The sequence below is a fragment of the Photinus pyralis genome, unplaced genomic scaffold (genome assembly GCF_008802855.1).
Source record: "Photinus pyralis isolate 1611_PpyrPB1 unplaced genomic scaffold, Ppyr1.3 Ppyr1.4_LG10, whole genome shotgun sequence".
NCBI lineage: Eukaryota > Metazoa > Arthropoda > Insecta > Coleoptera > Lampyridae > Photinus > Photinus pyralis.
In genome coordinates this window covers 17,717,047-17,739,908 of record NW_022170250.1, presented here as the reverse complement: position 1 = coordinate 17,739,908, position 22,862 = coordinate 17,717,047, and the positions used below count along the sequence as shown (strand labels likewise).

The following is a 22,862-nucleotide window of genomic DNA, read 5'->3' as shown; positions in this document are numbered from 1 at the left end:
CATAATTTTTGATTGAGAGTTCCAATCGAAAAAGTACGAATCGTTTTGGATTCTACGCACCAAAATTAATATGAAAAAGTGTTTTCCGGAGAAATTTTGGAGTAGTCGATTTTTGGTAAAAAAGGAAGGTTATACACTAGCTTTTTTTGAGGCCGAAAAAAAATTGTCTGAGATCAACCGGGAAAAAACATTTTCTTATAGAATAGTTTGAAGATTGGGCTACTAGATCAAAAGTTACAGCCCCTTGAAATTTTTTTCGAAATTGGTTTTTTGTCCATAACTTTTGATTGAGAGGTCTAATCGAAAAAGTACGAATCGTTTTGGATTCTACGCACCAAAATTAATTTGAAAAAGTGTTTTCCCGAGAAATTTTAGAGTAGTCGATTTTTGGTAAAAAAGGAAGGTTATACACTTGCTTTTTTTGAGGCCGGAAAAAAAATTGTCTGAGATCGACCGGAAAAAAATATTTTCTTATAGAATTTGACCCGTAGAATCCACAATTTCAAACAGTTTGAAGATTGGGCTACTAGATCAAAAGTTACAGCCCCTTGACATCTTTTTCGAAATTGGTTTTTTGTCCATAACTTTTGATTGAGAGGTCTAATCGAAAAAGTACGAATCGTTTTGGATTCTACGCACCAAAATTAATATGAAAAAGTGTTTTCCCGAGAAATTTTGGAGTAGTCGATTTTTGGTAAAAAAAAGGAAGGTTATACACTTGTTTTTTTTTAGGCCGGAAAAAAAAATAGTCTGAGATCGACCGGGAAAAAACATTTTCTTGTAGATTTTGGCCTGTAGAATCCATAATTTCAAACAGTTTGAAGATTGGGCTACCTGATTTCAGTGATTTTTAAAGATTCCACTTGTACCGCATCATAGTGAAAAAGAACGGAACTAAAATGCGGTAGAATGAAGCGCTTTTAGATAAGAAGCGATCGAGTGTGCAAGCAGATTCAAAACAACACACAGCGCTGCCGATTCTAAGGATCGTTCTTATGTTGCACGAGGGACAAATTTTCTCCAATACTCTTACATCCATAAAAACGTGGTCGAAGCCTTGGTTTGCGTCTGGCCTGTTTCGGTTTTTGGACTTAGTAACTACATTAGGAAAAATTGGGTGGGAGAGAAGGACTTCTCTGAACCTTCAAAGCGAATTAATGCAAGTAGAGTGTGGTACGTTGTATTTTTATTGGGAAAGTTGAAGTTAATTGCCCAATACCACGAGTAAAACTAGTTACTAGATAAATCGAACATTTAATCCGTGGCAACTGAATTAATCCAAATTACATAACTTTTGATATCCACATAAACATCCGGTTTGCCACCAACGCACGTACCTCCAAGAGAGAACATACCAACTAGACTACCGTTTTTTACCAATGGCGCCCCTTCGCCCAAGGTGCACCCTCCAGCGGCGTAATCAGTGCAGAGGTTCTGAATCGTCACAATGTTAACCGACCAACGGCTTTGACAGTCTGCAAGTGACATTACACTTTTATTAACGTAGCGTAGAGTTGCGGAAAAAGGAGGTGATCCATTACTCATATTCCATGAGTAGAATATGCACGGTTCCCCGGGGTAGGTGAAATCATTCGGTAGCGGAACAACGCGTGTTTTGGGGGCGGTCAGCATACTCCCCACGGTCTTGATCAAGCCAACGTTGTCCGCTAATGTGGAGTTGTCGAAGTACTGGTGGGTGATCAACTGTACGGCTCGGAAGATGGCACCTCCATAGTGTAGATGGATTGAGCCAACAAAAACCTGAAGGTTGCTCGGGACGTCGCTGCAATCTATCGATGAGCACGAAGCGTGTGATTGCGATGTACTTACTGTTTAATACACCTCGCTGTAGTAAGCACGTATTTCGGTCTAATTATACTCCCTGCGCATTTGTGACTGTAGCTCAAGTCCTTCACTGATACTTGGTAAAGTAGTTGATCGTCAGGAACAGGTTGGCTACCAACTTGGTAAGCGGCTGTAAAATCTATTTGCATACCACTTCTGATAAACCAAACGGTACTCACCTGAAACGCCCAAGCTGATGAAGATTAGAGAGAGTAATTTGGGGTTCATGTCTCATCGGAACGGAGTGATAGAATGAGTGCTTAATTAATTTCAAGGTACAGATAAGATAAGCTACACTTACACTTAATTCCTAGAAGCGAGCCTTAGTTCACGATATCCGGATCCGGACCCTTTTCTCCGTGAATGAAGCAGTCACGGGGGTGGTAAAAACTGTATTCAAAATTGAGCTACGACACCTAATTCCGTGATTGTCTTCGACATTCAACTGTAGGCTCGAAACCCCGAAACCAGGGGTGGGTTACCTATCTTGCAGGAGCGGGATTACGCTAATCAAAGATCTTTTAACAAAAGGACTTTATTGCACCAAAGATGAGGCACGTCCTGTGTATTTCACCCTTCCTTAGAATCTTGGTACCTGCTTACTTGACCCATAATCCCCAAAACTTGTTTTTAACCTATTAATGTTACCTCTTAAAGTTGGTAAGTTCTTTTTTTCCCACCCCATTTCTATTTTTATTCAGTGAACTACCATTTTTAAAGTTTATTTTTGCAATGTAATTTATTTTGGACTTAAATTTCCGAGCTTTTACAATTAATAATAACTGCGATCATTATTAAACAAACTTTTCACAATTTCAGTGTTTTATTTTACGTTCCTTCCCTACTGTGCTTCAGGTCACAGCGTTGTTTACAACTCACGTAAGAGGGCCCTGCCTTAGATGTTTGATCACGTGCCACTTTTCAAATTTAAGCGAGATCTTGTTTAGTTTTAGAGGGAATAGTCATTCGGGTGGCCATTTTTAAATGTTGCCGGGTTGACTTTATTTCTGTGTTCTTGTAGTGTGAAGTTAGCGTAGAACCTGGGGGTTAAATACACTCAAAGTTCATTTCCAGAAATTTTGATAGGGTCTCTTTCCGGTTTCGTACCAACGAATCTCTATACAAGACCTCAATTAAGTTAAGTCTTATACCTCTCGGTAGGGAGCTTTTAAAAATCCTTTCGTATGCTCAAAACGCTCTTTGAAATCCATTTAAGGATCCTTTCAAAAGTTTTCAGTTATTCATAAAACGTAGAGATTCTATAAAAAACCTATTCGCGATTCAGTAAAGTCACTAGATATATCTAGTGACTTTAGACATTCAGATTGACACTGAGACCTCTGGTGGCAGCACATTGTAATTACCATTGGTGGTATAAGCCATTTTATTTATTTAAAATGACCAAAACTAATCAGTATTGTAGTTTTTATGGCTGTAAATGTAAATACACTTGCAAAAATTTCATTTGCAATCCATCCACGCTAAAGAGCAAGGATAGTTTAAAACGTCACATTTTATTAATTTACTTTCAAGTGTTTTAAATGTGATCAGTGCAATTGTGTAATTTAAAAAATCGTCGTCTAACACTCTAACGCATAATATTTCCAAAGTCATTGTGAACAGTGCAATTACATCACTGCTATCAGTCTAATTACGCTACAATTAAAATTTGACTTAAAGCGTCATCTATTAACACACACAACTTTCACAGACATTTAATTTGTGAACAGTGTAATTGATGTGAAATAATTTCATAAGTAAAATAGAAGCTAGCAAAAGGAGATAATTAATAATTTCAGCAAAATTTAATTTAATTTACGTTAGCTGCTCGCATATTTGGGCAGCTTATTATTGCATCCTGTTACAATCAATACATACTTTCAAATTTTTCCGCAACTGCAACGGTTATGTCGTCGCTTAAGCCATGATTAAAAACGCTGCTCTGTCTAGATCCTGCATTGGTCATTAATCTTTTTTTTTTTTGGGAATATCCTGGAAGATATTTCCATGGTTACCGTATACGAGCGACATCGCTTGCTCGTTTAATCTCAAAATATCCAACTCTTGAAAAAGAAAATCGATACAAAATTCCTAGGTCTCGTAAAATGAAAGGCACCTTTGATTGCCAGTTCATATTACAGTCACTCAAAATCAGGTGAGCGACAGCAAAAGTAGATGTCGTATGGAAAATATTAATTGGGCACAATCACCAAGAGAATGTTGAAAGAATTTTAACAGAATTTGAAGAGAATTTGCAAAAAATTTTCAAAAAATGTCAAAAGAACTTCAAGAAAACGAAAAAATTCCAAATAAAATGAAAGAAAATGTTTAAGATTTCAAGAATACTACAATACTACAATCAGAATTTCAAGAACATTTTAATAGAATTTCAAAAAAATTACAAAAAACCTCCAACAGGATTTCAAGTAAATGTCGCTATATTTGCAAGACAATTTGAAGAGAATTTCGAAAAACGTAGAAAAGAAAAATGAAATTTAAAAAAATTAAAAAGTTACGAAAATACTATAATACAACTTCAAGGGAATTTCAAGAAACAAGAACAATTTCAACAAAATTACAAAAAATATGCAACAAAATTTCAAAAAAATTACAAACATTTCAAGAATACTACGACACAACTTTCAAGAATCTTATAGTAAAATTTCGGCAAAATTACAAAAAAAGGGTAAAGAAATTTCGATAGAATTTTTGAGACCATCAGAAGGATCCGAAATGAATTTCCAGACCACTACATAGACAAATTTCTACAGAATTTCAAAAAAAGCCTAAAAAAGGCGAGAATTTTAAGAAAAAATCATGATTACCTTTACTTTAGGCACTGTTTGGACTATTTCCAGAACTGGCGAGATCCTTCTACGCTCTTTTCAGTTCGAGGCGAGGCTAAAAATCACCAGAAGGGCCTAGAAAGGGCCTTAAAGTACTAAAAATTCTTCTGAAAATTGGCCAGAGCTCTCATCTGCCTCTAAATGTCTCCCTTCGCCCGTCCTTGACAGAGTCGCAAATCCAGTGAATGCTAAACAAATGATTAACAAAATATTTATTATCTTACACAATATACAAAAAAAAAGATTCTTCGATTATAGAAATCATGCACGCGCAACTTGTAAAATGCGCGCGATTTAAAAGTCGAGAAATGAGCTCAGGGGATCGTCGACCACTTTCGAGTTTTCCAATTTCTTCACTTGCGCCGTTTTCGCCACCCTCCTGTCCGACGATGATTTGACGTCGCCTGCAAACAAACGGCACAATTGACATTCTCTTGACACTTGTCAAAATGTCCCAACCTAAAGACACCCTAGCGGGCAACAATGACAAAATTATTAAGTGCATCGCCGACCTTAAAAAGCAACGGAAGGAGCTCGAGTTCCTCATCGGAAAACAGCAAGAAGAGCAGAGCACGTTGCAGACCGAGATGGAACGAATTACTCTCCGATTGGGCGTAATAAGTAAAGGCCACGCGCGGCGCGTTGCCGCCAAAGACAATTACGATATCGCCATCAAAAATGCGGAAGAAAGTTACCAGGAAATCGTAACGTTATCCGGACGACTGTTGCAAAGCATACGGAAGAATATGTCCGAGTTGGAAGAGGCGATGGATAAGAAAATCGGTACTGACACAAACGTGAAACCGCAAAGCAATAGCAGTTTAAGCGAAAATTCTGGTAGGGAATTGCCGCATCTGATTGAATCTAGTCTGCTTTCGCTGTAATCTTTAAATAAAACGTGATTTTCTTCTTTTTTTGGCCCCCTCCACCTTTTTTACACGTCACAGTGCCGCGTTGTGATTGGTTGCGCCATTTTGTGTGGCGGTAAGTTTGAATTTCCTGTAGTGCAGCCACCATTTATTTTCGAATTTGCACTATTTCGTGAATCTATATGCTAACTACAGAAAACTATATTATCAACGCCAACAAACCCTTACTAGATGGCTCCCCAATCAGAAATTCAAAAATTCAAATCTACTTTAAATTTACCGCAACAAAATGGCTGACATCCGCAAATTCAAAAATTCAAATCTGCCGCACAAATCGAATACAAGAAACAAAATGGCCGACATTCGAAAATTCAAACTTACCGTCACAAAATGGCGCAGCCAATCAAAACGCAGTAAGATAATTTTAAGAAACTTTTACATGAATTTCGGCAAAATTACAAGAAAGGTTTAAAAAAATTTCGGGAAAATTTTAACGAAAATTGAGAGAGATTCTTCCAGACAAACCAAAGAAATTCAGGAACTTTCAAGCAACTTTCCACAAAATTTCAAAAGAACTTGCAGAAAACGTCGAAAAAATTCCAAAAGATTTTCAAATTTCGCAATAGAATTTTTGCCGGCCCGTATAGCGCAGTTCAGTTAAAGCTGAACTGTGGTGCTAAGGGTCCCTGGTTCGAATCCGGGTTCGGGCATGGATATTTGTAAATGTATAGTGGGTTGGGTTGGTAGAACAGCCTTGGCTGAAACCCCGCCCACTCAAAATTAAAGGCAAAAAAAATAAATAAAAATAAAATAAAAAACTAAACAAAATTAACAGAATTTCAAAAAAATTTTAAAAATTTCAGCAAAATTACAAAAAATGATCAACAGGCTTCCAAACATTTCAATAAAATGCAAGACTCAAGAGAGAATTAAGAAGAGGAAGATAATTTCAAGACGATTTCAAGAAACTTGTATGTGTATGTCAATAGAATTTCTAAGTATTTAAAAAAGTCTCGGGAAAACTTTAAGAAGAATTCAAAAGGATCTGAAATCCATTTCCAGATAACTTTAACTTCATGAAAACTTTCAAGCAAATATTTAAAAAAATTCAAAATTCCACAATACAATTTCAGTTAAAAAAAATTCAATAGCATTTCAAAACAATTTCAAGAAAATCGGCAGTCGGCAAAATTATAAAAAATCTTCGGCAGGATTTCAAGAAAATTTCAATAAAAGTGCAAGACAATTTCCAAAGTATCCAAAAAATTACAAGCATTTCAAAAAAGTTTCAAGAATACTACAACATAAATTCAAGAGGATTTCAAATAACTTTTAAAAAATTTCAACAGAATTATAAAAAAAAATCTTCAACAGGATTTCGAGAAAATTTCAATAAAATTGCAAGACGATTTCAAGAAATTTCCAAGAAGATTACAAAAATCTTCAAAAATTTCAAGAGAATTTCAAGAAACTATTAATAGAATTTCGGCAAAACTATAAAAAAAACTTAAAAATCGTCAATAGAATTTGAAACTATTTCAAAAAAATCTCGGGAAAACTTTAAGAAGAATTCAGAAAGATCTGAAATTCAAACTTTCACAATACAATTTCAGTAAAAGAAAATTCAATAGCATTTCAAAACAATTTCAAGAAAATTTAGTCCGCAGAATTATAAAAAATCTTCGGCAGGATTTTAAGAAAATTTCAATAAAAGTGCAAGACAATTTCAAAAGTATCCAAAAAATTACAAGCATTTCAAAAAAGTTTCAAGAATACTACAACATAACTTCAAGAGGATTTCAAGAAACTTTTAATCAAATTTCAACAGAATTATAAAAAAAATCTCCAACAGGATTTCAAGAAAATTTTAATAAAATCGCAAGACGATTTCAAGAAATTTCCAAGAAGATTACAAAAAGCTTCAAAAAAATTTAAGAATTTCAAGAATACTGCAACACAACTTCAAGAGAATTTCAAGACTTTTAATAGAATTTTGCCAAAACTATAAAAAAAACTTAAAAATGTCAATAGAATTTCAAAATCTCGGGAAAACTTTAACTTCATGAAAACTTTCAAAAAATTCAAAATTTCACCATATAATTTCAGTTAAAAAAAATTCAATAGCATGTCAAAACAATTACAAGAAAATTTTTGAAAATGTTAATAGTCTCAGCAAAATTATAAAAAATGTTCGGCAGGATTTGAAGAAAATTTCAATAAAAGTGCTAGACAATTTCAAAGGTATCCAAAAAATTCCAAGCATTTCAAAAAAGTTTCAAGAATACTACAACACAACTTCAAGAGGATTTCAAGAAACTTTTAATAGAATTTCGGCAAAACTATAAAAAAAACAAAAATATCAATAGAATTTCAAACTACTTCAAAAAAATCTCGGGAAAACTTTAAGAAGAATTCAGAAGGATCTGAAATACATTTCCAGATAACTTTAACTTCATGAAAACTTTCAAGCAAATATTAAAAAAAATTCAAAATTTCACAATACAATTTCAGTAAAAGAAAAATTCAATAGCATTTCAAAACAATTTCAAGAAAATTTAGTCAGAAAAATTATAAAAAATCTTCGGCAGGATTTCAAGAAAATTTCAATAAAAGTGCAAGACAATTTCCAAATTATCCAAAAAATTATAAGCATTTCAAAAAAGTTTCAAGAATACTACAACATAATTTCAAGAGGATTTCAAGAAACTTTTAATCAAATTTCAACAGAATTATAAAAAAAATCTCCAACAGGATTTCAAGAAAATTTTAAAAAAATTGCAAGACGATTTCAAGAAATTTCCAAGATTACAAAAAGCTTCAAAAAAATTTCAGAAATTCAAGAATACTACAACACAACTTCAAGAGGATATCAAGAAACTTTTAATAGAATTTCGGCAAAACTATAAAAAAAACTTAAAAATCTCAATAGAATTTCAAACTATTTCAAAAAAATCTCGGGAAAACTTTAAGAAGAATTCAGAAGGATCTGAAATCCATTTCCAGATAACTTTAACTTCATGAAAACTTTCAAGCAAATATTTAAAAAAATTCAAAATTTCACAATACAATTTCAGTAAAAGAAAAATTCAATAGCATTTCAAAACAATTTCAAGAAAATTTTTGAAAATTATAAAAAATCTTCGGCAGGATTTCAAGAAAATTTCAATGAAAATGCAAGACAATTTCAAAAGTAGGTATCCAAAAAATTACAAAACATTTCAAAAAAATTTCAAGAATACTTCAACATAACGTCAAGAGAATTTCAAGAAACTTTGAATCAAATTTCAACAAAATGATTAAAAAAATCTGTAACAGGATTTCAAGAAAATTTCAATAAAATTGCATGACGATTTCAAGAAATTTCCAAGAAGATTAAAGAAAGCTTAAAAAGATTACAACAGAATTTCAAGAATACTACTAACTTCAAGAAACTTTTCATAGAATTTCCGCAAAATTACAAAAAAAAATTTCAATACCATTTCAAGAAACTTTTAGGAAAATTCAGACTAACCCAAAGTCAATTTTCACATAACTTTCAGAAAATTTCGATTTCGATAAAATTTCAGAAAAATTTTTCGTTTCCAAAAAATTCAAAATGATAAAAACATCTTGACCACGATTTCAACAAAATTTCAATAAAATTGCAAGACAATTTCAAGAAATTTCCAAGAAGATTACAAAAAGCTTAAAAAAAATTAAAGAATTTCAAGAATACTACAACACAACTTTAAGAGAATTTCATTAGAACTTCACGAGAATTTGAAGAGAATTTCCAAAAAATTTCAAAATTTGTAGAGAATTTCAAAAAAAACCTAAAAAATTAAATTTCAAGAAACCTTTAAGTAAAAGAAAATCATAATTACCTTTACTTTTGGCAGTTTTTTTAAACGATAATCCGAATATATCGTCGTCGTCGCCCAAGTCATCATCATCGAACAGAGACTCTTTCAAAATATTCGACTTGGGAGGCAACTTGTTCGAACTGAAAATATCGTCGAGCTCGTCGTCGTCGTCGTCAAAAAGGCCGAGCTGTTTGTGCTCCTCCGATTCGAAATTATTGGAGCTGACGTGAGGCTGCTTTGGTTCGTCGCTCGCCTCGACGACGCTCGTAACTTTTCTTACGACGCTTATATTACTATCAGTCTTTTCGGGCGAGTCTTCAAAATCGTCGTCGAATGTTTTTCGCGCGTTCTCTTCGAAGATATCGATGAACTCCGACTGCGGGACCGAGTCGGCGATCTTCGGTTTGTCATCGGCGATCTTCGGTTTGTCATCGGCGATCTTCGGTTTATCATCGGCGATTTTCGGTTTGTCATCGGCGATCTTCGGTTTGTCATCGGCGATCTTCGGTTTGTCATCGGCGATCTTCGGTTTATCATCGGCGATTTTCGGTTTGTCATCGGCGATCTTCGGTTTGTCATCGGCGATTTTCGGTTTCGTATCGGCGATCCTCGGCGCGACTTCGGCGATTTTCGACGGCTCATCGGCAACCTTCGATGTCTGATCGTCTGACAGTATGCTAAAATCGGGCACGGAATTGCGTAACGATTCTTGCCGCCCTTTTCTCGTCGACGGTCTCCGCTTGATCGATATTCGCGCGCGATCCTGAAAGTCGAAACTTTACCTCGACATCATCTGCGCGCCTAACGCACCTTCGTTATACTGGGCAGCACTTCGGAGGCGGCGGTTTGGAGTCTGTCGGGCTGAACGAAATCGCTTTCGTCCGCAGGCTTCGGCTTCTTTTTCAGAGGGGAAGCCCCCGGAAGAAGCGCGCCGACGTTGATTTTGAGGTTGTGCTTTATTTTGCCGGATGAATCTGAAAGCTTTGCGAAAATTGAATCCGACTCGCCTACCGGCTCTTCCTCCTTGCTTTGGGCATGATCACCTTCGGAAGCGGTCGCTTCCGTATAAAGACTATCAATTTCTCCGCTGGGAGTAATCTCGAGATTCGATTCGCTAACATCTCCGTCCTGAGTGTAAGAGGTCTCCGGGATGATCTCCAAATTCGATTGGACATGTGGCTCGAATTGCGACTTATTTTTCGTCACAAAAAAGCTATCGTTCGACTGTTGGTCGCTGAAAATATCCGTGGAGAATCGGCGGGAGGACGTGGCGTGTGGACTAAACGATTCGTCATTTCCTACCCTAAAATGTAAATTAAAAAAATTGAAAAAATCAAAATTAAAAAATACAAAAATAAACATTTTAAAATTCAAAAAATTAAAACTTCCAATTTAAATTCACACAGAAACTAAAAACCCGAAATAAAAATGTAATGACATTGCGGTAACAAATTATCACTAATTAAAGATTAAAATTCATAATTTAAGATTTTAAAAAATCAAAATTTCAGAATACAAAAATTAAAAAAAACCGAATTTATAATTTAAAAAATTTAAAAAATCAAAAAGAAATAATATTTAACAATTTTTCAAATTTTATTATTTTAATTACTAGTTTTTAAATGCCGTTAATTGATTTTTTATTACAGTTCTGTTTAAACTTCCTTGTTGGTTTATTTTATATTATTATTTGAAAAGAATATCCAAAACATTTCAAAAACACTTCAAGAAAACGTCAAAGAAATTTTAAAAAAATTTGAAATTAAATGCAAAAAACACTACAAGTTCAAGAGAGTCAAGAAATTTTTAAAAAAATTACCAGAAAGCTTCAACAAGATTCCAAAAAAAATTCGAAAAGGTGTTAGAAAACTTCAGAAGAAGTCAATTTCAAAATAACTTTAAACGCATTAAAAAAAATATGAACAAAATTTTTAAAAAAATTAAAAAAAATTCAATAGAATTGCAAGATAATTTCAAAAAAATTTAAAAAGCTTTTCGAATTTCGAATAAAAATTTAAAAAATTCAAGAAAATTTAACACTAAGTTCCAGAAAACGTTGAAGATATTTCAAAAAAATTCACATAAAATTTAGAACAATTATAAAAAGATTTGAAGAATATTGTAGTACAAATTCAAGAGTTTTAAGAGACATGAATAGAATTGAAACAAAATTACCAGAAAACTTCAACAAGATTTCGAGAAAATGTCAAGAAAAGTCAGGAAAATTTAGAAGACATTTTTAGAAAACAAGAAGAATGTAAAGTCAATTTTAAAATGTTAAAACTTTAAGAGCATTTCAAGGAAATTTCAAAAGAATTTCCAATGAAATTTAAAAAATATTTTAAAAGATTTCAACTTGGCTAATTTCACATTTTTCAATTTTTTCATAAAAATTTAAAAATAATTTCAATAAAAATGCCAAACTTAAGAAAATTTAAAAAATATATCAAAAGAATTTCAGGAAATTTAATATAATTTGGGCAACAAAAAAAAAGCTACAATTTCAAGCTAATTTTTTACAAATTTCGGATAAATTTTAAAAAAAGTTTGTCAAAACAGTTTTTAGAACTACAAAAAAATCTTCAGCCATTTCAATAAAATTTCGAGAAAATTTCAATACATTTTAAGACAGTTTCAAGAAAAGTAACAAGAAACCCTCAAGCAAAATCCAAAAAGATTCAAGAAAAAATGTCAAAACATTTGAAATTTGAAATGAATCTAAAAAATTTGAGAAAGAATGCAAGAATACTACACTACCACTTTAAAAGAATTTTTAGACAATTGAGGACAATTAAAAAAAAATTCAACAGGATTTCAACACTAAGGTTCGGGATAGAAGAATGTGAAGTTGATTTCAAGACAGCTAAAATTCCAAAACATTTCAAAAAACGCCAAAGAAATTTGAAATGAAATTACATACAATTTTAAAAAGATTTTTAAAATATTGCAATACTTTTCAAGAAACTTTTATAGAATTACAGCAAAATTACAAAAAGCTTTAAAAATTCAAAAATGTTAAAAAAATTCAGAAGGACCTGAAGTCAATTATCAGATAACTTTAAGGAATTTGCATGAGAACTTTCACGCAAATTTCCAGAAAATTTCAAAACTTCCATAAAACGGAGAAGTTTCAAAAGTATTTAAAAAAAAACATGATTTCAAAAAAACTTGGATATATACCTAACCTTGGAAAAATTACAAAAAAAACTTCCAACACAATTTCAAGAGAATTTCGGAAACATTTTATGAACATTTCAGAAGAATTAGAAGTCAATTTCAAATCAAATTTTAAAAAATTTAGAAGACAATATTTTCAAGAAAATTCCAAGAAGAAGAATTTGTCAAATTTTTTTTTTAATTTCTGAAGGATCTGAAGTCAGAGAAGTTTAAAATTTCATGAAACATTTGACGCAATATAGCAAAAATGCTACTCGAAAATTTCGCGCTAGAATTACGAAAATTTTTTTTAAAGCTTCCACAGAATTTCAAGACCATTTTTAATTTCAGCAAATACAGAAAATCTAACGAATTCAAGAAAATTTCAAGACAATTTCAAGATAATTTCGAGAAAACTTCAATACATTTCAAGATAGCTTCAAGAAATTTCAGTCAACTTCAAGTAAATTACAAAAAAAGCAAAATATCAGATTTTATAAAATTTCAAAAAATTTTCAAACGGGACACCAACAAATATGAAAAAATTTGAAATAAGTTTTAAAAACAATACAAACAATACAGCTTGACGAGGATTTCAAAAAAAGTTTAACAGAATTTCAGCAAAATTGCAAAAAAAATTCAATACGATTTCAAAAAACTTTCAATATAATTTCACAGCAAACTTTCATGAAATTTTAAGAGAATTTTTTGAAATCAATTTCAAGCCAACTTTAAAAAATGTCAAGAAAATTTCCAGAAAATTTCAAAACAAAAAAAATTCAAAAGAATTTCAAATGAAATTAAAGAAAATTATAAAAGGATTTCAAGAATACCACACTACAACCTCGAACTACGACAGAAGAAAGATTTAAAGTTTTAAAAAACTTTCAGAATTCAGAATTTCAAAAATTAATTTCGGTCTGACTTTTTATTTTATGTTTTTTAATTTTAATAACAGGAATAATAAAATCAATAAATAAGAAAAATTGCAAAAATGCAAAATAGTTAAAAAATTGTAAAATGAGATTCCTATTTAAAAATTACAATTTTTGAGATTTTTTTAGCCAAAAGTGAGTAGTTTTTGATCGAATAACAGAAAATTAAAACTTCATAATTGATTTTTTTAATTTTGTTCAAAAAAACAGCCCAATAAGCCAGTACTTACCTGGTGCTGATATCTCTAACAATTCCACTGGATTCAAAGAAAAGAGAGGGCGGTTCACTATCAAACAACCCCGACCTTTGGCTACTGATTTCTTGTACGTTGTCGAATAGGCCTCCGTCCTCAAAAACGTTGTCAGATTGCGTGTCCCAATCCAACTCCGACGGATTGCTGTCAAACACATTGGGCAAAGGAGGAATGTTCCCGCTGTCACTTTCGGCCGGAGTCGGATACTTCGGCTCATTAACGACGGGCGTTGCGAATAAGTCATCGCCCTCGTCAAAGAGTTTCGACTTACTTCGTGGAGCATCGGTTATTTTCGTCAGGCTGTCCTCGAACGAAGTTATGGTGGAGAAGAGATCCTTTTCGAAGAGCGCGCGTTCGTCGTCCTCCTCGTCGTCGTCGAACAAGCTCAGCTGCTTCGGTTTTTTGGGGGTCTCGAGCTTCGGCAGTGGCGGGGGCGAGCTTTTGATATCGTCCGAACTTTCGGAGGAGCTCGGCCGGCCTCGCCTCAGCCGATCCAAATCGGACTGATCGATCAGTTTTACGCCTCCGAACGGTTTCTGGGAAGCACCGACCTTGGCTTCTGCGGGTGGTGGGGGTTGCAATTCGGGAGGCTCATCCGCGAAGTAAGGCATTGAGGTGGTCTTGGCGGGTGGCAAGTATGGCGCTGGGTGAGCTTTGGAGGAAGCTTCGTTGAAGAGATCGTCATCGTCGTCGTCGAATAGCCCTCTAGAGTGCAGCTCACCCGTCGCGTTTTTGGGGGGCGGCGCCGCAGTACTGAACAGATCGTTGCCGTCACTAAACAGACTTTTATATGACGACTCTAAAAAAAAACAAGGGTGAGCTGAGGGTTTCTGCCTTTTGGCCATTACTTTCGACATTTGGTGGAGGTGCCTCGTCCCACAGGTCTCCGCCGCCGGCTAAATCGTCGAAGAGGCCCGCGCCGCCAGAAAACAGCCCCTTCTGGGTGTCGTCCGCGATCGGCGGGGGTTCATCGGAGAACAGATTACCGTAAGGCTTTACGTTGACCACCGCGTTAATCGGCTTTCTGTTGATCTCGGGCTCTTCGACGTAGTTTCCCAATTTCGCCGCCAGTTCGTTTGCGAAATTTCTTTGCGCCGTCGATACCTAAAGACACACCTTTAGACTTGTGGGCGACTAAAAGGGTGAAATTCGATAAATTTGCACAAAAAAAGGGCGCATAATTGAGGGCCCAATATAATTAACGACCGTAGCTAATTTTCTTTTCAACGGTGCCTAAATAATTTGCCTTTTGGCGCCTAATTAGACCATAGTTTTTTGATTATTTGTCTTTTACTAAACCGCCAATTGTCAAAACTGGTAGAAAGAGAGAAGAAGTAGAATTAGCACAGTATTCCAAGTTATTGAGTGAAGAAGAATTTGACGAAGAAGAAATAGAAGAATTGCCGAAATCACACGTCCGTCCACACACTATTGGTCCACTCTGTATATGGTTTGAGTAAATCTGTTAGTAGATCAGTAACGAAGCGTTTGCGTAGGTACCTAAATTTTTTTCCGGGTCGATCTGAGGCAATTTTTTTTTCGAGCCTCAAAAAAAGGCCTTCCTTTTTGGCAAAAATCTGTTTGAAATTATGGATTCTACAGGCAACATTCTATAAGAAAAAATTTTTTCCGGGTCGATCTGAGACAATTTTTTTTTCGGACCTCAAAAAAAGGCAGTGTATAACCTTCCTTTTTGGCAAAAATCGACTGCACCAAAATTTCTCGGGAAAACACTTTTTCTTATTAATTTTGGTGGGTAGAATCCAAAACAATTCGTACTTTTTCGATCAGACTTCTCAATCAAAAGATATAGACTAGAAACCAAATTCGAAAAAAAATTCAAAGGGCTGTAACTTTTGAACTAGTAGCCCAATCTTGGGACTGTTTGAAATTATGGATTCTACAGGCCACATTCTATTAAAAAAATGTTTTCCGGGTCGATCTGAGACAATTTTTTTTTCGGGCCTCAAAAAAAGGCAGTGTATAACCTTCCTTTTTGGCGAAAATCGACTGCACCAAAATTTCTCGGGAAAACACTTTTTCTTATTAATTTTGGTGCGTAGAATTCAAAACAATTCGTACTTTTTCGATCAAACTTCTCAATCAAAAGTTATAGACTAGAAACCTATTCCGAAAAAAAATTCAAAGGGCTGTAACTTTTGAACTAGTAGCCCAATCTTGGAACTGTTTGAAATTATGGATTATACAGGCCACATTCACGAAAATTTTTTTCCGGGTCGATCTGAGACAATTTTTTTTTCGGGCCTCAAAAAAAGGCAGTGTATAACCTTCCTTTTTGGCAAAAATCGACTGCACCAAAATTTCTCGGGAAAACACTTTTTCTTATTAATTTTGGTGCGTAGAATCCAAAACAATTCGTACTTTTTCGATCAGACTTCTCAATCAAAAGTTATAGACTAGAAACCAATTTCGAAAAAAAATTCAAAGGGCTGTAACTTTTGAACTAGTAGCCCAATCTTGGAACTGTTTGAAATTATGGATTCTACAGGCCACATTCTATAAGTAAATTTTTTTCCGGGTCGATCTGAGACAATTTTTTTTTCGGGCCTCAAAAAAAGGCAGTGTATAACCTTCCTTTTTTACCAAAAATCGACTACACCAAAATTTCTCGGGAAAACACTTTTTCTTATTAATTTTGGTGCGTAGAATCCAAAACAATTCGTACTTTTTCGATCAGACTTCTCAATCAAAAGTTATAGACTAGAAACCAGTTTCGAAAGAAAATTCAAAGGGCTGTAACTTTTGAACTAGTAGCCCAATCTTGGAACTGTTTGAAATTATGGATTCTACAGGCCACAGTCTATAAGAAATTTTCTTTCCCGGGTCGATCTGAGACAATTTTTTTTCGGGCCTCAAAAAAAGGCAGTGTATAACCTTCCTTTTTGGCAAAAATCTACTGCACCAAAATTTCTCGGGAAAACACTTTTTCTTATTAATTTTGGTGCGTAGAATCCAAAACAATTCGTACTTTTTCGATCAGACTTCTCAATCAAAGTTATAGACTAGAAACCAATTTCGAAAGAAAATTCAAAGGGCTGTAACTTTTGAACTAGTAGCCCAATCTTGGAACCGTTTGAAATTATGGATTCTACAGGCCACATTCTATAAGAAAATTTTTTTCCGGGTCGATCTGAGACAATTTTTTTTTTCGGGGCTCAAAAAAAGGCAGTGTATAACCTTCCTTTTTTACCAAAAATCGACTACACCAAAATTTCTCGGGAAAACACTTTTTCTTATTAATTTTGGTGCGTAGAATCCAAAACAATTCGTACTTTTTCGATCAGACTTCTCAATCAAAAGTTATAGACTAGAAACCAATTTCGAAAGAAAATTCAAAGGGCTGTAACTTTTGAACTAGTAGCCCAATCTTGGAACTGTTTGAAATTATGGATTCTACAGGCCACATTCTATAAGAAAATTTTTTTTCCGGGTCGATCTGAGACAATTTTTTTTTCGGGCCTCAAAAAAAGGCAGTGTATAACCTTCCTTTTTTACCAAAAATCGACTGCACCAAAATTTCTCGGGAAAACACTTTTTCTTATTAATTTTGGTGCGTAGAATCCAAAACAATTCGTACTTTTTCGATCAAACTTCTCAATCAAAAGTTATAGACTAGAAACCAATTTCGAAAAAAAATTCAAAGGGCTGTAACTTTTGAACTAGTAGCCCAATCCCTGTATAATGCAGGGGTATAATCACATAACAGTACTCAAACATAGAGGCAAGATGCCATTGTAAACAGATTCAATAATATAATTACGCACCCACATTAAACAAACAAAGCGCCCGACTTATCGCACAAGCCGATAACAATACTCATACTTGATTCCAAAGCCACCTTTCTGCAAATGGTTAAAATATAAAATACACTCTTAACTACGTACGCAGAATCTCTCTAAATTATCTAAACGCCCTGTATATTAATCTCAAACGAAAGTCAATTTGCAAATTGAAATATATAAACGCAAACACCCTAAGAAATCGACAATCACCCTACATCCTATGGTAATTACAGTAGTTACAAAGGAAAGTAAAGGATACATTTACCTATTGTAGCGAATATTCTAGAAATCCCGATAGACATCGAGGCGCAATAAAAAATTAGTCATCGGCGATAAGTGACGAAAGCGAATGTGACGCAATCTTTCCGGGAAATATGACGTGTTTGTTCGGGAACATTCTAGAACATTCGAGAGCGTTTGCTACATAAGTGAATCGCGTGTAGTTAGTTCCAACATCTTATGCGCTTGAGTTATGTTATGAATTGTGAGTGATAAATAATAATTACTGGCACGGTTTACGCCGTTATCGGCCTGATAGCCTCATCGCCATTTAATAAAGCCTCTTTTTTTGACCCCCGCCCCTATACAACTCCCTTCCACGTGGCCGTAAGAGGTTGAAATTTTACATGTGACATATTTGGAGGGTATAAAGGGTGTATATAACCTTTGGGACCCCTACCATTGTAGACCCAAGAGCCCTATTCTTACCGACTTTGTGTTCCATCTTTGAAACTTACATAACCTGAGGTTACATCCGTACTGTCACCGTCACTATCCCCAAACAAATCGAGCGGGGGTTTCACACTCTCATTAAACGTGGAATTTGCAACTGGTCGGTCATGGGTCGCCATTTCACTCCCCTACAACATCTCTCTTTTACCGAAACCCCAACCCGACTCGGACAAACCTTATTCGCATTATAAGACGATTCGCTGACGGAATCAGAATCGCTAAACTTCTCGGAGACCTCCTCATCTTCACTCTCGCTTGACGAATCGAGCAGCCCGACGTGCCACTTCTTGTACCACTCGTCCGTGCCAATCACGAACGGTAACGGACGATCGACGTACGGATCTTTCGGTTTTAGGACGAAACTAGAAAGGGAACGTTACCTCGGACGTGAGACAAAAGACAATTTACCTGGTAAAGTCGGTTTCGTCCTCCGAATCGCTGCCGGGCACCTCGACCTTGTCGAAGTACCTCTCGACGACGGCGATCCCGCCCAAAATTGCCTCCCTAACCTCCCTAACCTTCTCCTCTTTGCTCTGCTTGTGGACCTCGTCGTCTTGCGTTTTCGCCTCCTGCGGTACGGTCTCGTCGTCTTCGTAAACGCGACTCTCGATGAATTGCGTGTTGCGCAGGGTGCGAAAGTCGTTCTTCGCCTCGTCCAGCGCAAGACTCGCGTTGTCGAGGCCCGACAAGAGTTTATTTAAATTATTGTTCGTTTCTTCGGCTTTCAATAGTAGTTTCTGTAATTATACGGTTTACTTCTAATTGGGGGGAGTGGATGGTAGACCTCGGAAAATGATTCCAGGTGCTTTAATAAACCCGCATCTCCGGCTAAACTCCAGTTAGGTGCGTTTTTGGTTATTTCCTCCGTACTCCAAGGCCTCTGCCAAGGCTTCGCTGTGTCAGAAGACATTGAGATAAATTAATTATTTTTTGTTGTTAAGAGAAAATCATAACATAACCTAACTTTTTCATTGGAAAGTAGTTCAAAATGTCGTGACATTAGCGCAACTCCATTGTACATTACACCTACTTGACACTTTGGAAGTATGTACTACAAACAGTGGCGTAGCATGCTGCGTATGTGAGCATTGAAATCGTATAAAAATCGATCTTCAAACCTTTGAATTCTTTTTTGATTCTGAAAAGGATATTGAATCGTATTGTCTTGGGCCCTAAAATCGTGTGTCTCAAACCTAAAATCTTTTACCCTAAACCTTGAATCTTCTATCTTAAGCTGTGATTTTTCTTCTTCTTCAGACGTTTCAAACCACTTTGGTGGCATTTCTTTAGACTTCAAATTTTTTCGGTTCTTTGAATTCGTCCTATTTTTCACCTATTCCACTAAAATCTACTCACGTTCTTCGGATCCTGTTGATTTTTCGAATGCTTAATGGTTCTTTCGTTCCTTCACTAATTTCACTGATTTGTGAAACTCTTCCATTTCCCCCAATCCTTCAGATTAAGCGGTTTTCCCTCAGATTTGGATCCTCCAGTTTTTCGAGTTTGTCAGATCTTTAGAATTCCTCCATTTTGTTCAACTTTTCATAACCTTGCAAATAGGCCAACTGTAAAACCAAACAAAAAAATTATTTACAGGAATTCCTTTTTGGTTTCAAAAAGATTCGTAAAAACCAAACCAAAGCCCTATGGTTTACAGAAGATTTCTAATGCCATTTCCAGGACGTTTATGACTATTTTTAAGGAAATCTTTTAAACATGTCTTCAAGAATAGGAATATGTCTTGGAATGTTCCAAACGATTTGTAAAAAAATTCCAAAGAAGTTTTCCAAGATTTTGAAATGAAAAGCAAATAAAAAGTCAAACTTTTCGTTCTCACCCTGTATCTCAGAGAGCTAGATTGATTCTGTTTGTGGCACAAAGTCCCACAAAAAGTGGCACAGGGTCGTGAAAACCACAAGTCTCTATCATTAAAATCAGCTAAAATACACTGCAGTCTCAACCAAAATAGGACACGCGGTATATTCGCTACAGAGTAAAATTTCAATTCAAAATATTCGTTATCTATTTTAAAATCTATCTAAAACTGTAAATCTATCGTTAGTACAAGTTTCTTTGACAAAAGTCTTTACGTTTATTTCCCACTCGTTAACACTCCTCGTTAGGATTCACTAATTTCGTTAAATGCTGCATGTCGAGTTGGGCCTGAGCGATATCGCTCAAGGCGGCTTGTATCTGCTCTAAAAGTTCCTGGCCTCTCTGCACGACCGCCTGAAGTCGTTCGGCGGCCTCCTGATTTTCGGCCTCTAGAATTCGCAAGCTCTGCAATTGCAGTTCCATGGCGTTCTCCTCGCTCGGTAAAGATTCGATTAACGTATCAATGTCTTTGGAACACCGCGCTATTAACGTCGTGAACAGCTGCACGTAGTCCTCCTGGGAGTGCTGTTGGGGTGTTTGCGAGCCGCTTCTGTCGAAACCGGGAAACTTACTCGGGGCGGCATACTGCTGCAAGATTCCGATGCTGTTGCAAAAGTGTTCGGCTTGCTAAAACACAACGGATTAACGATCAATTTACGTGGATAGTTATAATTACTTGGTTTATACAGTCTTGAAGTTGAGTTAGGCGATCCGCCATTTTTAAATTAGGTTATTTATTGTGATTGAACAATTGAACTATTTGATGTTAGGTCAATTCTTACTAGGATCCATTGGAACTACTGGAAGTCATCCTAACTAAATTGTATACTTTTAATTCCGTGATTTTAGATTTAACACAAGACCGCCATATTGTTTATTTACAACGGCCTAATGTAATCAATATTGTGGTTTTTGCGGCTGTAATGGTATTTTACATTATTCGCCATTGTAAGTGAGTTTTCAAGCTAAGAAGAAGACCTCCCAGGATTAAGGGGTTATATTTTAAAGTCTCAAAAAGGGCAGGATATAATAAATTCGCTTTCGAATGAGTACAGTGTCACTTAAAAACTCGCAAGAATAACCCAAATGTTGACCGGTACTACCTACACGCCATTTGTAAATTACAACAGCGCCTCTAGTGTTAATCTGAATTGCGAATACGATCAATTAAAGGGGAAAGTAGTGCCATTAAATTCACTGGTGCAAAAGACCTACAATGACCCAAAAAAGTCCTTGGGCTAGGGCTGGTCTAATAGCAGTGTAAAAAATGTCCCGGTAGACAACTGAAGTTACTAAAAACAATGGTGGCTCTTAAAAAAAGCACTGTTGGGAAAGAAAGGAACGGTTGTAGGAACGGGGTTTCGTGTGGCTAGCACAAATACGACACACACACCTGCGCACGCGCCATCCTGCCCAGAAGCAAAGAATACATTAGACTTTGCCAAAAGCATCTCCCTCGAAAGCGAGATCGGCATAAATCAATCGCTCGCCCGAAATTCTGGAGCGTTACACGGTTCCGGATACAAAACAAAGAATTCATACCAATGGCAAGCGAGCAGAAGGCAAGACCGGCATAAACTAACCGCCTATCAGAATTTCGGGGCCGGTATAAGGCTCCCGTTACAAAATAGGAAGTGCATACTAATGCCGAGCAAGCCGAATGCGAGCTCGGCATAGCTCGAGCTCGCCTGTCCCACAACGAAAACGGCAATGGAAAATAATAATTCATTACCATTATATTCTACCCGAAATACTTGTTTAAAGTGTGTATCTCAAAAGGACAAAACCGTTATATACAGCGCGATCAAAAAGTAAATATTATAAGCATCCATCTCTTCACTAAATCAATGAAAGTGCCAGTTTTAAGTCACATTCCGTTTATGTATGGACTAAAAATATTATACAGAGTGTTACAATTAAAATATACAAAAAATACATCTTTTTTTTCTTTGCTGAATCAATGGAAGTGACTTGCCGCTTGCCGGAGGTTGCATGTTCACTAATTTAAGTTGTTTAGTCGCCTTTTACGACACGCAGTGTCTCTGCGGTAGGGTTATTCTATTGCCCGCCCCTACACGGTTGAAATCAATAATAAGGTCTTGGTATGACTGCCGAATTTAGGGTTAGGATATTTTAAACATATACACGGTGATCTACAAAATAAAGCTTACAAGATCCATAATTATATCTCACCTGAAACTGCTTAAAATACGATTATTATACAGTGTGATTCAAAAATATATCCCAACTCATTCAAATATTTCAACATTTTTAAAAGTACATACCTATTTAATTCGTCATGTGAACTTTTTAAAACACATACCTTTTATGTTGGTGTTCAAAGTATTAAAAAAAAAAGATTATACAGAGTGATTCGAAAATATGAGCCGCTATTACTGTGATATTTATATATGTTTAAAAACAAAAACTGTATGAAACTGTTTAAGTATTTATTTTTTTAAAAACAATTTGCATATATACAGGGTGGTGAACAAACTTTGAGATATGTAACTGCATGCCACCTGAAACTTATAAAACGATTGTTATGCAGTGTTTCCAAAATGTTTGTATGCAATGTGCGTACCGACGGCGATCATTTTCAGATATACAGGGCGATCAACTAAAATCGTACAAAGCCGCTTCTCCTTGGCAAGTCAGTTTCGAGATATATTCCAGTTTATTTGTGCTGAAAATTATTATACAGG

At 35.4% G+C, this 22,862-nt stretch overlaps 5 protein-coding genes across 6 annotated transcripts in view; 2 read left to right on the top strand and 3 right to left on the bottom strand.

Moving 5' to 3' along the window:
• Nucleotides 1-22,862, top strand: part of LOC116161736 (anoctamin-4-like) — a 319,822-nt gene that overhangs the window by 22,504 nt on the left and 274,456 nt on the right. The window lies entirely within an intron of this gene.
• On the bottom strand, nucleotides 1,170-2,320 carry LOC116161746 (chymotrypsin-2-like). Its single transcript, XM_031475210.1, has 3 exons — nucleotides 2,025-2,320; nucleotides 1,831-1,975; nucleotides 1,170-1,783 (listed from the first exon to the last, which is right to left on the bottom strand). Exons 1-3 carry the CDS (start codon nucleotides 2,071-2,073, stop codon nucleotides 1,255-1,257), a joined length of 723 nt encoding a protein of 240 aa, XP_031331070.1. The 5' UTR covers nucleotides 2,074-2,320; the 3' UTR covers nucleotides 1,170-1,254.
• LOC116161738 (WASH complex subunit 2) lies at nucleotides 4,538-19,248 on the bottom strand. 2 transcript variants are annotated; one of them, XM_031475196.1, is made up of 10 exons: nucleotides 19,067-19,248; nucleotides 18,691-19,019; nucleotides 18,458-18,644; nucleotides 18,288-18,410; nucleotides 14,596-14,851; nucleotides 13,724-14,546; nucleotides 10,213-10,705; nucleotides 9,989-10,165; nucleotides 9,424-9,904; nucleotides 4,538-5,095 (listed from the first exon to the last, which is right to left on the bottom strand). In XM_031475196.1, the coding sequence occupies exons 1-10, from the start codon at nucleotides 19,190-19,192 to the stop codon at nucleotides 4,986-4,988; spliced, it is 3,105 nt and encodes a 1,034-aa protein (XP_031331056.1). In that variant the 5' UTR covers nucleotides 19,193-19,248; the 3' UTR covers nucleotides 4,538-4,985. The 2 variants fall into 2 exon arrangements, with proteins under 2 accessions (XP_031331056.1, XP_031331055.1); XM_031475195.1 differs by having other exon boundaries at nucleotides 4,544-5,095; nucleotides 9,424-10,165; nucleotides 19,067-19,245.
• On the top strand, nucleotides 5,093-5,603 carry LOC116161751 (13 kDa deflagellation-inducible protein-like). Its single transcript, XM_031475216.1, has one exon. It carries the CDS (start codon nucleotides 5,141-5,143, stop codon nucleotides 5,573-5,575), a length of 435 nt encoding a protein of 144 aa, XP_031331076.1. The 5' UTR covers nucleotides 5,093-5,140; the 3' UTR covers nucleotides 5,576-5,603.
• Nucleotides 20,282-20,994, bottom strand: LOC116161750 (mediator of RNA polymerase II transcription subunit 21). The gene is made up of 2 exons (XM_031475215.1): nucleotides 20,834-20,994; nucleotides 20,282-20,784 (listed from the first exon to the last, which is right to left on the bottom strand). Exons 1-2 carry the CDS (start codon nucleotides 20,873-20,875, stop codon nucleotides 20,389-20,391), a joined length of 438 nt encoding a protein of 145 aa, XP_031331075.1. The 5' UTR covers nucleotides 20,876-20,994; the 3' UTR covers nucleotides 20,282-20,388.

Bases quoted from the DNA above. Each gene is read 5' to 3' on its own strand.
- LOC116161751 (XM_031475216.1), top strand. From the start codon at position 5,141: ATGTCCCAACCTAAAGACACCCTAGCGGGCAACAATGACAAAATTATT.
- LOC116161750 (XM_031475215.1), bottom strand. From the start codon at position 20,875: ATGGCGGATCGCCTAACTCAACTTCAAGACTGTATAAACCAA. The intron at 20,785-20,833 runs GTAATTATAACT...GTTGTGTTTTAG, and splicing joins TTCAAGACTGTATAAACCAA to CAAGCCGAACACTTTTGCAA.
- LOC116161738 (XM_031475195.1), bottom strand. From the start codon at position 19,192: ATGTCTTCTGACACAGCGAAGCCTTGGCAGAGGCCTTGGAGTACGGAG. The intron at 18,411-18,457 runs GTTTGTCCGAGT...GAGATGTTGTAG, and splicing joins CGTCTTATAATGCGAATAAG to GGGAGTGAAATGGCGACCCA. The intron at 10,706-13,723 runs GTAAGTACTGGC...TTTACATTTTAG, and splicing joins GTTAGAGATATCAGCACCAG to GGTAGGAAATGACGAATCGT.
- LOC116161746 (XM_031475210.1), bottom strand. From the start codon at position 2,073: ATGAACCCCAAATTACTCTCTCTAATCTTCATCAGCTTGGGCGTTTCA. The intron at 1,976-2,024 runs GTGAGTACCGTT...TAGATTTTACAG, and splicing joins CATCAGCTTGGGCGTTTCAG to CCGCTTACCAAGTTGGTAGC. The intron at 1,784-1,830 runs GTAAGTACATCG...GATAGATTGCAG, and splicing joins ACAGCGAGGTGTATTAAACA to CGACGTCCCGAGCAACCTTC.